The sequence below is a fragment of the Mobula birostris genome, chromosome 23 (assembly GCF_030028105.1).
Source record: "Mobula birostris isolate sMobBir1 chromosome 23, sMobBir1.hap1, whole genome shotgun sequence".
Lineage (NCBI taxonomy): Eukaryota > Metazoa > Chordata > Chondrichthyes > Myliobatiformes > Myliobatidae > Mobula > Mobula birostris.
Window position 1 is genome coordinate 21,460,123 of NC_092392.1, and position 13,897 is coordinate 21,474,019.

General features: G+C 43.1%; 1 protein-coding gene across 1 annotated transcript in view; it reads left to right on the plus strand.

Moving 5' to 3' along the window:
• The first annotated feature begins 4,437 nt into the window (after positions 1–4,437).
• Positions 4,438–13,897, plus strand: part of taf3 (TAF3 RNA polymerase II, TATA box binding protein (TBP)-associated facto) — a 236,868-nt gene continuing 227,408 nt past the window's right edge. The window contains exon 1 of the mRNA XM_072240918.1: positions 4,438–4,684. Within this exon, the coding sequence (XP_072097019.1) occupies positions 4,519–4,684 (166 nt within the window). The 5' untranslated portion in view covers positions 4,438–4,518. The remainder of the gene's footprint in view (positions 4,685–13,897) is intronic.

The window sequence follows — 13,897 nt, forward strand, 5'->3', positions numbered from 1 at the left end:
GTTGGTGCCAGAAGCATGGCAACACTTGTGGGGTTCCCCCAGCACATTTCGGACAGTGTTGGTCATTGAACACAGCACATTTCTCTGCATGATTCAATGTATGTATGACAAATAAAGTTAATCTTCATCTTAAATAATAGTGTTCATTTTGATTTCTCCTACGGTTTTCTACTTTTCTACATTAAATTCTGTTTCCAAGTTTTTGCTCATTTACTCTGTCCTTTCATAACTGATTGCATAATCAAAATAGGCCACCATCCATTCCAATGTCCATAGTAGACTCGGATAGCTTAGACTCTGCTCCTTCCTCTAAGACTTAGTGAATATAGTTTGTAAATAACTGAGGATCAGGTGCTGACCCTTGGGATACTGCACTTGTTACATCCTTCTCATGCATCTGTGGAAAGAGAAACAGGAGGCACTGCCTCAACATCTATTATCAAAGATCTCCACCATCTGGGCCTTACCATCATCTCACAACTACCATTGCGCAGGAGATACAGAAGCAAGAAGTCCCACACAAATTCAAGAAAATCCACTTCCCTTCACCAATTGGTCCTTGAACCCACCATCCCAACCCCATCACTGCAGTTTAACAATCATTTTGCTTATTTTATTCTAACTGTCTTTTTTATTGTGGAAAATATGTATAATTTCATTTAATTTCAGTTTTTCTTGTGACTGCTTCTTATGTGATACAATTTGCCTGTAATGCTACTGCAAGTAAGTTTTAAATTATAAACATACTTGTGCATATGACAATAAACTTGACTTTAACTTTAGCATTAAACTTGACTTTAACTTTAACATTAGTAATATTGTATTTGTTCATGACAATAAATCTGACTTCAGTTTAGATTCACTGACTGTTAAAAGGCAAATACTAACAAATCCCCCCTCCCCCACCCATCTGGCTTCACCTATCACCTAGCTTGTACTCTTTCCCCTCCCCCACCTTCTTATTCTGGCTTCTTCTCCCTTCTTTTCCAGTCCTGATAAAGGGCCTTGGCCTGAAACATAAAATGTTTATACATCTCCATAGATGCTGCCTGACCTGCTCAGTTCCTCCAACATTTTGTGTATGTTGCTCCAGATACAAAGTGGCATGCTTTTAAGGGAAAGCTTAAAGGAGACATGCAAGATGAGGATTGTTGTTAACATGGAGAATGGTGGGTACCTGGAACACGATGCCAGAGGTGGTGGTGGAAGCAGATAGAAAAGTGGCATTAAAAACTGGCCGTTGGACATATGGATATGCAGAGAATGGAGGATATTGATCATATGCAGGCAAAAAGGATTTAGCATGGCTTAGTATGGCATAGTTTAGTATAGCATAGTATGGTTTAGTTTCCCTTAGTTTAGTTTAATTGGGCACCTTGGACAGGAAGACATGATGAGCTGAAGGGCCTGTTCCCATGTTGTTCTGGATTTCCATCACCTACAGATTCTTAAGAGATTGAAGATGAGCTTGATTTGTCACATGTACAGCGAAACACACGGTGATAATTCATTGTTTGTGTCAAATCAAACCCAATCGTTATGAAAGGTTTGATAGTTCAAAAGTTTCATTTATTAACAATGCATATATCCATATTCAACTCTGGAATTTGTTGTCTCCAGATCATTCTGATGCAAAGAAGGAACCTGAAAGTCGTTCTGAGAGAAACATCAAACCCATCCACCCCCGCACAAAAAAGGTTATCTCAATCATAAATCCCCAAAATACCCCTCCCCACATGAAATGGAACAGGTTATTAAGGGTCTCAGCCCGAAGCATCAACTGTTTATTACTTTCCATAGATCTTCCCGACTTGCCGAGTTCTTCCTGCATTTTGTGTTACTCTGGATTTCTAGCATCTGCAGAATCAGTTGTGTTCAAATCAAATCAGCAATGATTGTGCTGGGCAGCCTTCAATCTTGCCACACTTCCGGCACCAACAAAGCATGCCCACAACTCACTAACCCTAACCAGTCTTTGGACTGTGGGAGAGAACGTACAAACTCCTTACAGACCCGATCAGTCCCATTCGAATTGAACCCAATCACTGGTGCTATAAAGCATTACGTTAACTGCTACACTACCTCTCTCATCAACCACCCCCCCCCCGCCCCATCAACCTGTCCTGCCCTCTAACCCAGGGCCGGACTTTAGGCAGGGCTAGGCTGGGCTACAGCCCAGGGGCCAGAGCTGCAGAGGGCCCAAAATAGGTAGCTATCATCATGGCGGACAAAAAAGTACGAGAGTGGAGCACAGAAAAGAAAAAGAGGACCGTGAGAAAGAAGGATTAAAAAAGACAGTAAAATTGACAGAATTTTTTAAACCTGTTCTCGATGATGCAACAGTACATCGCTCTTGTCACAGTCTGAGACCGGTGGACAAATGGAGACTTGTTCAACAGCTAGCGCCACCACAGGACCATCGTCCTTGCCACAGTCAGCAGCTGATGTTGAAGAGGCAGCGAGCATGACTTTGGGATTCCTGACCACAGAGGCCTCTGAACAACCAAGCTGGTCTGCCATTAATGTTAAAGTTACCGCTACTGAGGATCCTTACAGCACTGATCCTGCTCACTGGGGAAAGGAAACGTTAGATGATTCAGTCAGAGCATACTGGGCTAAGAAAGGGCCGGAGTCCTGCCAGAATAAGGATGTGGATATCAAAGCTTCGGAACGAGTATACAAACAGCAGAGATGTTTTTTCTCCAAATTTCACTTCAAACACAAGCTTGTAAATGGTGAGTACATATCAAGGCAATGGCTCTTATATTCCCCTTCCACCGGCCGTGTGTTTTGTTTTGTGCAGGAGATTGTCCATTTCAGGGAATTTGTAAGTGGCAAAGATATTTCATCCGCAACAGAGCTTTTATGCTTCCTCCGAGAAAAAAAAACTTGCAGGTCATCTTCCCAAATGTAAGCATTACTTTGAGGCTTTACCTGTCTCTCCCTGTCACAAATGCAAGTGGTGAGTGATCTTTCTCCAAGCTCAAGCTAGTAAAGAACAGGCTCAGATCCACAATGGGACAGGACAGGCTGAATCATCTTACTCTGATGTCACTTGAAAGTGATCTTGTTCGGAAACTGGATTTTAGTGATCTGATCAAGGACTTTGCTGCAAAGAAATCCAGAAGAACTAGGCTTTAATTTTTAAAAAACAAGCATCTGACTTTGTAAATATCTAGGCTTGTGTGTCAGTGCTGTTCCTGTTTTTGTGGCAATAGGCTAATAGTTGACTGTTTACAAACCTAGTAAGTAATAAGTGGTCTTTACTCTGCAAGCCACACAGCACAGTAATAGGTTAGTATTTGCTAGATCTCATTTTTCAAAAAGATTGTTGGAATATTGTCAAGTTTCCTAGTTTGCCATAGTGCCATCTCTCTTGGCCTTTTTGTCTCTCATTTCCATTTTACTTTCTCAGAACACACGGTTGAGAATAATACCTAGACAGAAATGCTTTGGCATTGTTTGAGAAATAAGGCCTATGGTATTTGCAGCAATAGCGAAATAAAGATTTAAGATTGGGTACATGATACTTCGTCTCCCTTATATCTTTAATAAACCAGCCACGCCTAGGTCAATTTCTGAGTGCTTTAGATGCTGTCCTTCAAACGAAGAATCTGCATTACTTTCTGTCCTCCCTCTTAAGGCCTGTAAGTTTATAGCCTACGTATTGTACTAAACCAATGTCTTGGTCCACAGATTTGGTATTTAGACCAGTACGACCTTTGCTTTTGTTCTTGCCTTTTTTTGCTTGGTACAGCAGCATTTTACGGTGTCGGCGAGCCCATCAGGGCCTCCAGCCCAGGGGCCCGGCCGCGCTAAATCCGGCCCTGCTCTAACCTGACACTAACTAACCTCTGCCCCCACTAACCTGACCCTCACTTTACCTCTCCCTCAACAAACTGGCTCCCATCGACTTCTCCCCATCCACCTGACCCCCAACAATGTCATCATCCCTTATCGACAACCACACATCTCCTATCAACAATCCACATCCCTTAATGTTAGTGCCTTATAAACAATTGTCCCTTGTAAATATAATCAGCCTCATCTCCATCATCCTTCAGTAATTCCCCCAACACTTGTGAGCAACCTGTCCATTCCTTGTGAATCGTTTTCCTTAACTACACTGTCCCTTAGCAGCCAATCACGCCATCCCTTGTGAACCATCCTTTCTTCCATTGCCTTTGCCTCCCATGACTCGGTCGTCGCTCTTCTTCGGATCCCAGCTCCAGGGGAAGACGCCGCTCGATCGGACCTCTTCGCCTTCCCTCTGCTGGGCCCGTCTCCCCGCAACCACACAGGCCCGCTCAGTCGATACGGAAACAATCGATAGCGATCCGTCACCAGTCACTGGTGGAACTCGATTGGTGGCGCCTGGCGGAGCCCGGCGGCACAACATGGCGGCAGCGGCGGTGGCGCGGGCCGGGCGGTTGCATGGGCGGCGGATCCCGGTGAGCCGGTGCCATTGACGGCGGCGGGACAGGGGGCGGGTGACTCGTCCCGGGTTGGCCAGCCGCGATGTGTGAAAGTTACGGTCGGGCGCTGCTGCGGGTGGCGGTGGCGCAGATCTGCCAGGCGCTGGGCTGGGACTCGGTGCAGCTCACGGCCTGCGACATCCTCACCGACGTGCTCAACAGGTACATGGAGCAGCTGAGCCACGGCTGCCACCGCTACAGCGAGCTGTGTGAGTACCGACGCCGCCGCAGCGCGCACCGGGCACATGGGTAGAGGGAGGATTGTGTGCGGCGGGCATCCCGGAGCAACCTGATCCCACTACAGTCTCTTCCCCCTTCAACCTCAACTCCACCAACATCTGTTTCCCCATCAGCCTGTGTTCCCTTCGAAACTGACCTTTATTAACTTCTACCCACACCAACCTGACGCCTTCCCCGTCAACATCTATCTCTCATCAAACTCTGTCAAGCATCAACATCACTTCCCTTATCAATCTCCTCACATCAACCTGCCTTTCCTTATAACCTGAATCTTATCAACTTCAACCCCCCCATCAACCTGTCCTGTCTTCTAACCTGACTCTTAATTTCTACCCCACTAACCTATCTCCATCACCTTCCTCCCCAACCAACCAGGCCCTCACCTGAATTCTCTCCATCCACCTGACACCGCCCCCAAACAATCTCAATATCCCTTACAACAGTTTCTCTACTCCTTCTCAATAACCCCATATCCGTAATCAACAATCCATATCCCTTAATGTTAGTGTCCCATACCTTATCAACAATTACCCTTGTCCATAATCAGCCAACCTTCAGTAATTGCCCCACATTCTTATGAGCAACTTGTCCATTCCTTATTCTTTCTCTCAACTTACCCGTTCCTTGTCAGCCAATCACCATACATTGTGAACATCTGCCCTTCCAAATCAACGATCTCCTCTGTCCCTCATCAACTGCCTTTGCTGGATCTTGTTTGTTGTTAACCACCCTGGCCTTGATGGTCCTTGTCCCCTCCCCTGATCTCTGTTGGCCCTTCTGCTCTTTTGGTCACCATCTCTGTTGGCCACCTGTGAACCCCCATTCTCTTCCCCCTCAAGCCCCCGTGACCCTGTCAGCTCTTTCCTTGCATCTATTATCAACAGCCTCTCATACCAGCAAGCCCACACTCTCTGTAATCTTGCCCTCCCCATTCCTGTTACCCCTGCCAAAGTCCCTCAATTCCCTGTATTTATCAGTAACTGGTATTCTATTGACTACTTTCTCTGCTACCGACCCAACACTCACTTTGCTCTGTCCTCTGTTCAGGACATTGAGAGGTCAGTGATTAACCACTAACTAGCCACATAACCATGCTGCACAGCACACGTGAGCAGGGAGCAGAACCTCTCCCAATTCTCGCCTGTCCCCGTTAACTCAGTTATCTCTATTAACTCGTGCCACGGTTGGCATGATGCTGTTACAGCTCGAGGTGTTCTGGGGTTTGGAGTTCAATTCCGGGACTGTTATATAAGAAGTCTCTTTACGTCTTCCCTGTGGAATGTGTGGATTTCTTTCCACAGTCCAGGGATGTACTGGGTAGGTTAATTGGTTATGGAAGTTGTCCCGTGATTAGGTTAGGTTAGTCTTGGTTGTGAAATTGCTGAGACATCGTGGCTGGAAAGGCCAGAAGGGCCTACTATATAGTGTATCATTAATTAAAAATAAAATAAAACTCCCATTTACTGTGACCACCATGTCAGTCTACTAATTGCCATATGCTCCCAATATCAGTTTACTCATCACGAATTACTGGTTTACTCCCTCCATTGACCTCTGCACTCACTGTCCTGTGCCAGCAGCCCTCTTGATGTTTCTTCCCTCCCTACACTTCTCACAGAGGCACGCTGCCAACAGCCCACAGATTGGAGGCATACTCCTCCAACATTTGTGTTCTGCATTTCATGAAATAGGGCTAGAAATAGAATGGGTTGCTTGTGCTGGAGGAATGGGTATGATAGATAATTGGGTAATAGAATATTTAGACCTATTTATTGCCACAGATAGCTGTGGAGGATAAATCATTGGATATATTCAAATCAGTCATAATTGAATGGCAGAGCAGACGATGGGCCGAATGGCCTAATTCTGGTCCTGTGTCTTATGGTCTTATTCTGTGACTTAACTCCAATATGTTCGATTAACAAATATCTCGATCTGTTTGTGAAAGAGAATTCAAAATTTTCTACCACTTACTAATGCTTTCCTTATTCCATTCCTGAAAGCCCTGGCTCTAATTTTTGGACCATGCCCTCTGGTTCTGGACTTTTCAACAGGAGAAAATAGTTTCTTGTTATCTGTTGTAACACATTACATTTCAAGATATTTATGATAGCTGAGCTTTCATTTTGTATGTTTATAGAGTTAGATCTATCTTAATTGTAAACACACCTCCATGTGTTTGTGATTTCACATGAAAGTTCGTATCTAATGTGATTTTCCAATATTGATAGCTGGCAGTCACTGTAAAGCAACACTAATGAATGGAAACTATTATGAATTCCCTCTTTTTCTCTTTCATACCCACTGTAACGACTATTCAAGTGCTGCAGAAGCAGTTAAAAAGCAATCTTTATTTGCTTGTTATCTGCACATTTCACAAAACAAGTAAAAAGTAACACACATTCAAAATGCTGGAAGAACTCGGCAGGTCATGCAGCATCCAGTCAGTCAGTGGGTGCCGTTCCAAATCCAGGGTTGGCGGCTATGCATCTCCATCTTGCGACAGCACTGAGTACTGCCTCTCCTCCAGTTTGTTCTCGCTGACCGCCTTGGCACCGTCGCCCCGCCGAACTTGAGCCCGAGGCCGTATCGGCCTCCAGCCACGGCCGCTTCTTCGAGCTCGGCCCTTCCTTAGGCGGAGGCAGCGCCCAAGTTCATCATGTCTCTTCTAACTAGGTGCATCGCATACAATTCGTAGATACGTGGTGAGGCTTTAATCTCTTTCACGCAAGATGGCCGTTGGCTGACAAGGAGCTCATCCGCCCTTTGTCAGGTCTTGTTTTTTTCAGTCCTGCTGGATGTCCTCACACCCTCCTCACCAGACTAAGTCCGGTGGGGGAGCCAGCCCAAGTCACCAACCACTAGACCACGGCCCCCCAAGGAGAGGAATAAACAGTCAATGTTTTAGATGGTGTAGCAGTTAGCGTGACACTATTACAGCGCCAGCAACCCAGGTTCAATTTGTATGTTCTTCCCATGACTGCAGGTTTCCCCTAAAAGCTCTAGTTTCCTCTCACATTCCACAGCTAAACTTTTCTCTTGCTAGTGCATTAGCTTTAGAAATACTACTTTTCTACATTATAAACATAATCATCTGTAAGAGTATTTCATAATTAGATTTACAGCAGTATGTTATTTTTGAAGTGTGTCTTGAGAAGTTCTCAATTAAGTACTAAGTAATGCAACTGTCAGTGTTATCACCAGGTATAAATTGAGCTAGTGGATATATATGGTATGCTTAACCTCTCAAAGCATTTCATCACTGTCGATGTGAGTGCTACCGGGGGATAGTCATTAAGGCAGTCCACATTATTCTTCTTTAGCACTGATACAAAGAAAACTTATATTACAAAGAAAAAGCATTTAAAGTGCCACGCAGTTTTCAGGCGGCGTAAAAATTTCTTACACAGCTGTTAAAAAAATTAGAACGTTGCTTAAGACAGTCACCTCCTACTTTTAATTTTTTTAACTATTTTGAAATCAGTGTAACCTATGCAGCAGAAGTGTAGATATTTAAATAATTTCCACTAACTGATTTCAAATTATTTAATTAAATCCTTCTTTAGTTAGTGAAGTTGACATTAAAATGAGACTTAAAAGTAACCACTTTCATGTTGTGGATATTTGACAGCTTTAAAGTGTTTGGCTGGAATAACCAATTCTTTTCCAGTAGTGTGGAAGTTAAAAGAATGATTGCCATTGCATTGTGTCATTAGCCCACCTTTGTGCTATGGCTCAGCAGTTTCCAGCATTTTGGCTTAAAATATGTCAGTGACTTTAGAATGCCTCCAGCTCCAATCATCCCAGCCTATTTGTAGGTCCTTGCTCCAGCATCAGACAGCAGACTTTGAAGCTCCATGGTAGGGCAGCCTCACTGTAGAGAAACAATTCACATGTGTTATGCCATTGTATCGTCCTACTAAAACCATTGATTTAAACGTGGTCATTGTATATTTTGAAATTCTGATGCCTTTAGTGGGTTATTATTGAAAAATGCTTATGAAGCGGACCAACAGTATGCTCATTAATTTCACTGAGAAAAGCTACTAACCAAGTGAGTTTTTATATCTATATTTATTGCTTGAACATTTGTTTTTATATTTTATTTGATTTTATTTGGGATGTGGGCGAGTTCAAAATTAATTTGTCCACCCCTAATTGCTTTCTAGAAGGTGATGGAAAACTAATTACTGAATAACTGTAGTCCTTATGTTGAGTTCAGGCTGATCAACACCTCCACCCATTAACCTGTCCCACCACCAGTACATACACATCACCTAGCGTCACTTTATGCACATACAATCAGTCCATGTATATGACAGTTACTTGTGTACATTGTGTTTGATAGGATTGCTTTTTTTATGCTGCATCATATGCAGAGTAGCAATCATTTTATTCTCCTTTACACTTTTTTTTAAACTGAAGAATGACAATAAACAATATTGAATCAATGCTGTTGAGTTCCAGGATTTAAATACGACAACCTTGAAGAAGTGGTGATGCATTTTCAAGTCAGATTGTGACTTAGACAACATGCACCTGAAGCTTTGCCCTGATTAATGATGGACAGTATCGGAACGTACTGTCACGATAGTCATTGAGTTACTGCAGTGTATTTTGGCGATGACACACTGCAGGTACATTGTGATGTAATTGAATGTTTTGGGGAAGATGAGGAGCCAGTCAGGTGGCTGCATTGTCCTGGGTCATGCTGAAGTTTGGGCTGGGGAGAATTTTAATTTGGATCTATCCAGTCAAAATGATTAATAGATACAATTTAAATGCTTACAAAATAGAATGCTCTTTTATTCTGTATATTTTTTCATCATTTTATTAGTCACATAGATCAATCTAAAATCTTGTGGAACTCACCAAACTCAGCTAGACTTCTACTGGAAATGTTAGAATTTTGCTTGGTGTCTGTGTATTGAGGTAACGAAAATCAGCTCAACTTCTCATCCTTGCTTTGATCTTTGGTGCTTTGACAGGTTGATGTGCAGCTTTGAGTGAAAACACATGAAAGCTCACTGTCTGGTTACACAAAATACATAGCAACGAAACAAGTTATTGGAGGAACTTGCGGGTCAGACAGGATCTGTAGAGGAAGTAGATACTCTGTGTTTTAGGTTGAGATCCTTCATCTAATCTCCCCTGCACAACAGCCTCCAACCTGATAGTTATCCAACCCTATACTGTGTTTCTATCTCCTACCCAAGAATCATAAACAGTACTCCCCTGGTAGGTGCATTGTTTCTGTCTGCCTTTACCGCACTACAGTTATCTCCTCAAACCTTAATGTTCCCTTCTCTTCCCACCTATATCCAGGACACTTTGTATGCTTCCAACCATTTTAACAGCTTCTAATAGCTTGACCTTCAAGGTGCATTCCACACCCCTCCCATCCCCATCTTCATTATGGATGTTCAGTCCCTATATAACCCTACTCCCATCAGAAAGGCTTTTAAACTCCATTCCTTTCTAGAACATAGATCCAATCAGTTCCTCTCTGTCACCTGCCAGAATTTCTGCTTATCCTGAAAAATTCCTCCCTTGAGTTCTCTCGCTTTCAACAAATCAAAGGTGTAACTGTGGGCACTTGCATTGACCGTAGCAATGTCTGCCTTCTCTTTGTCTTACACGGCACAGTCTTTGATCCAAACATACCCTGGCATCACTCGCTAGCTCTTGACAACATCAACTTCACTACCGGCTTCCACCCTGCCTTCATTACAGATAAAGGTTCCCAATCCAAAATGTCGGCTGTCCATTTCCCTCGACGAGTACTACTTGACCTGCTGAGTTCCTCCAGCAGCTCATTTATTTTATGTTTTTATTTAGAGATACAGCACAGTAATACGCTCTTCCAGCCCAATAAACCCATGCTGCCCAATTACACCCATGTGTTCAATTTACATACATCTTTGGAATGTGAGAGGAAACTAGAGCTCCCAGAGTAAACCCACACGGTCACAGGGAAAACGTACGAACTCCTTACAGAGATTCGTGGGAATTGAACTGAGGTTGCTGGTGCTGAAAGGTTATTATGCTAATTGCTTTGCTACCGTGCCACCAAAGTTTGCGCTGTAGATTCCAACATCTGCACCTTGTGTCTGCACATAATACATTGCCTTAAGAAACAATGGAACAAGTTGAAGAAATGGGTGGTCTACACTATTTCTATCTTTGCACCGGAGACACTTGAGCAAGTTACTAAATAACTTCGACAATAGCAGTGCAAGTTTTTAATACGTTTGGAAGAGTGGTAGAAAAATGAAATGTGCCAAGTTATTTATATAGATGTTAATGCATAGTAATGCAGAAGATTGATTTTCCTGTTTATATACCTTGTAACCACAGTTAATCAGTCAGTTCCGTGTGCACCTTAAATGCTGTATTATACTAGCAGAGAGATCGCAGACTGTTGCAAGAAATATAAAGTTGATATAGAAGGTGAATTTAACTTTCCACCTATTGATTGGGGCTCCCATTCTGTAAAAGGACTCGATGTGTTCAGGGAAGTTTTCTGAATCAGTACGTAGAAGTCCCAATGAAGGTCTGCGATACTTGATCTGCTATTAGGGAATGAGACATCGCAGGTGACAGAAGTTTATGTAGGGGAACATTTTGCATCTGGTGATCATAATGCATTTTAGTTTCAAAGTAATTACGGAAAAGATAGATCTGGTCTGTGGGTTGAGATTCTAAATTAGAGAAAAGCCAATTATGATGGTATCAGAAAGAATCTGGCAAGTGTGGATTGGGACAGGCTGTTTTCTGGCAGAAGATATAATTGGTAAATGGGAGGCTTTCAAAAGTGAAATTTTGAGAGCATAAAGCCTGTCAGAATTAAAGGTAAAGATCACAGGTTTAGGGAACCTTGGTTTTCAAGAGATATTGAGGCTCTGGTTAAGAAAAAAAAGGTGTACAGTGGGTGTAGGCAGCTAAGAACAAATGAGTTGCTTATGGAGTATAAGAAATGCAAGAAAACACCTTTAGAAAGAAATCAGGGCAGCTAAAAGAAGGCATGAGGTTGCCCAAGCGGACAAGATAAAAGAGAATCCTAGGGATTCTACAGATACGTTAAGAGCAAAAGGATTGCAAGGGACAAAATTGGTCCTGTAGAAGATCAGAATGGTAATCTATGTGTGAAGCCAAAAGAGATAGGGGAGATCGTAAAAGGATCTTTTGCATCTGTATTTACTTAGGAGATGGAAACTGAGTCTATAGAACAACACACATCAAAGTTGCTGGTGAACGCAGCAGGCCAGGCAGGGTCTTGGCCTGAAACGTCGACTGTACCTCTTCCTAGAGATGCTGCCTGGCCTGCTGCGTTCACTAGCAACTTTGATGTGTGTTGCTTGAATTTCCAGCATCTGCAGTATTCCTGTTGTTTGAGTGTATAGAAGTTAGGTACCAGAGGATTGGAGGGTAGCTAATGTTGTTCCACTGCTGAAGAAAGCCTCTAAAAATAAACCAGGAAATCTGCAGTAAGAAGGTATTCTAAGGGACCGGACATATGAGTATTTGGATAGACATGGACTGTTTAGGGATAGTCAGCTTGACTTTGCGCATGGTAGATCATGTATAACCAATCTTAGAGTTTTTTTTTTGAGGAAGTAACCAGGAAAGTTGATGAAGGTAAAGCAGTGGATATCGTCTGCATGGACCTTAGCAAGACACTGAACAAGATCTCGCATGTGAGGTTAGTCAGGAAGGTTCAGTCCATTGGCATTCAAGATGCGGTAGTAAACAGGATTAGACATAGGCTTTGTGGGAGAAGCTATAGAGTGGCAGTAGATGCTTGCTTCTCTGACTGGAGGTCTGTGACTTGTGGAGTGTCGCAGGGAGTAGGCGCTTTCCACTTAGATTAGGAGAGATAAATACGAGAGGACATGGCTTTAGGGCGAAGCTATAAGATTATTAAGGGATTGGACACGCTAGAGGCAGGAAACATGTTCCCGATGTTGGAGGAGTCCAGAACCAGAGGCCACAATTTGAGAATAAGGGGTAGGCCATTTAGAACGGAGTTGAGGAAAAACCTTTTCACCCAGAGAGTTGTGGATCTGTGGAATGCTCTGCCTCAGAAGGCAGTGGAGGCTAATTCTCTGGATGCTTTCAAGAAAGAATTAGATAGAGCTCTTAATGATAGCGGAGTCAAGGGATATGGGGAGAAGGCAGGAACGGGGTACTGATTGTGGATGATCAGCCATGATCACAGTGAATGGTGGTGCTGGCTCGAAGGACCGAATGGCCTACTCCTGCATCTGTTGTCTATTGTGAAAGGGGAGAGGTTTAGGGGGAACATCAGGGGGAACTTCTTCACTCAGAGAGTGGTGGCAGTGTGGAACGAGCTGCCATCTGATGTGGTAAATGTGGGCTCACTCTTAAGTTTTAAGAATAAATTGGATAGATACATGGATAGGAGAGGACTGGAGGGTTATAGACTGGGTGCAGATCAATCGAACTAGCAGAATAAAGTTTTGGCACAGGCTAGAGGGACCGAATAGCCTGTTTTCTGTGCTGCAGTGTTCTATGGTTCTATGAGTTAGTGCTGGGTCCATTGTTATTTGTATCAATGATTTGAATGATGATGTGGTTAAATGGATCAGCAAATTTGTGGATGACACCAAGATTGGGAATGTAGTGGGATGGCACCAAGATTGTGAGTGTAGTAGGAGGGCACCAAGATTGCAGCGAGATCTGCACCAGCTGGAAAAATGGGCTGAAAATGGGAGATGGAAGCTAATGCAGACAAATGCTGTAGAAGAAAAGGGATCTGGGAATACAGATTCATAATTTATTGAAAGCAGCGCCATAGGTAGATAGCGTCGTAAAGAAAGCTTTTGACGCATCGGCCTTCGTAAATCAAAGTTTAGAGTACAGGAGATGAGATATTATGTGTTATGTTAAAGTTGTATAAGATGATGATGAGATCTAATTTGGAGTATTATGTGCAGTTTTGGTCACCTACCTGCAGGAAAGATGTAAATAAGATTGAATGAGTACAGAGAAAATTTATAAGGATGTTGCTGGGACTGAAGAACCTGAGTTATAAGGAAAGATTGAATAGGTTAGAACTTTATTCCTTGGATCATTGAAGAAGATTGAGGGATTTGGTAGAGGTATACAAAATTATCGAGGATGTAGATAGGGTAAATGCAAGCAGGCTTTTTCCACTGAAG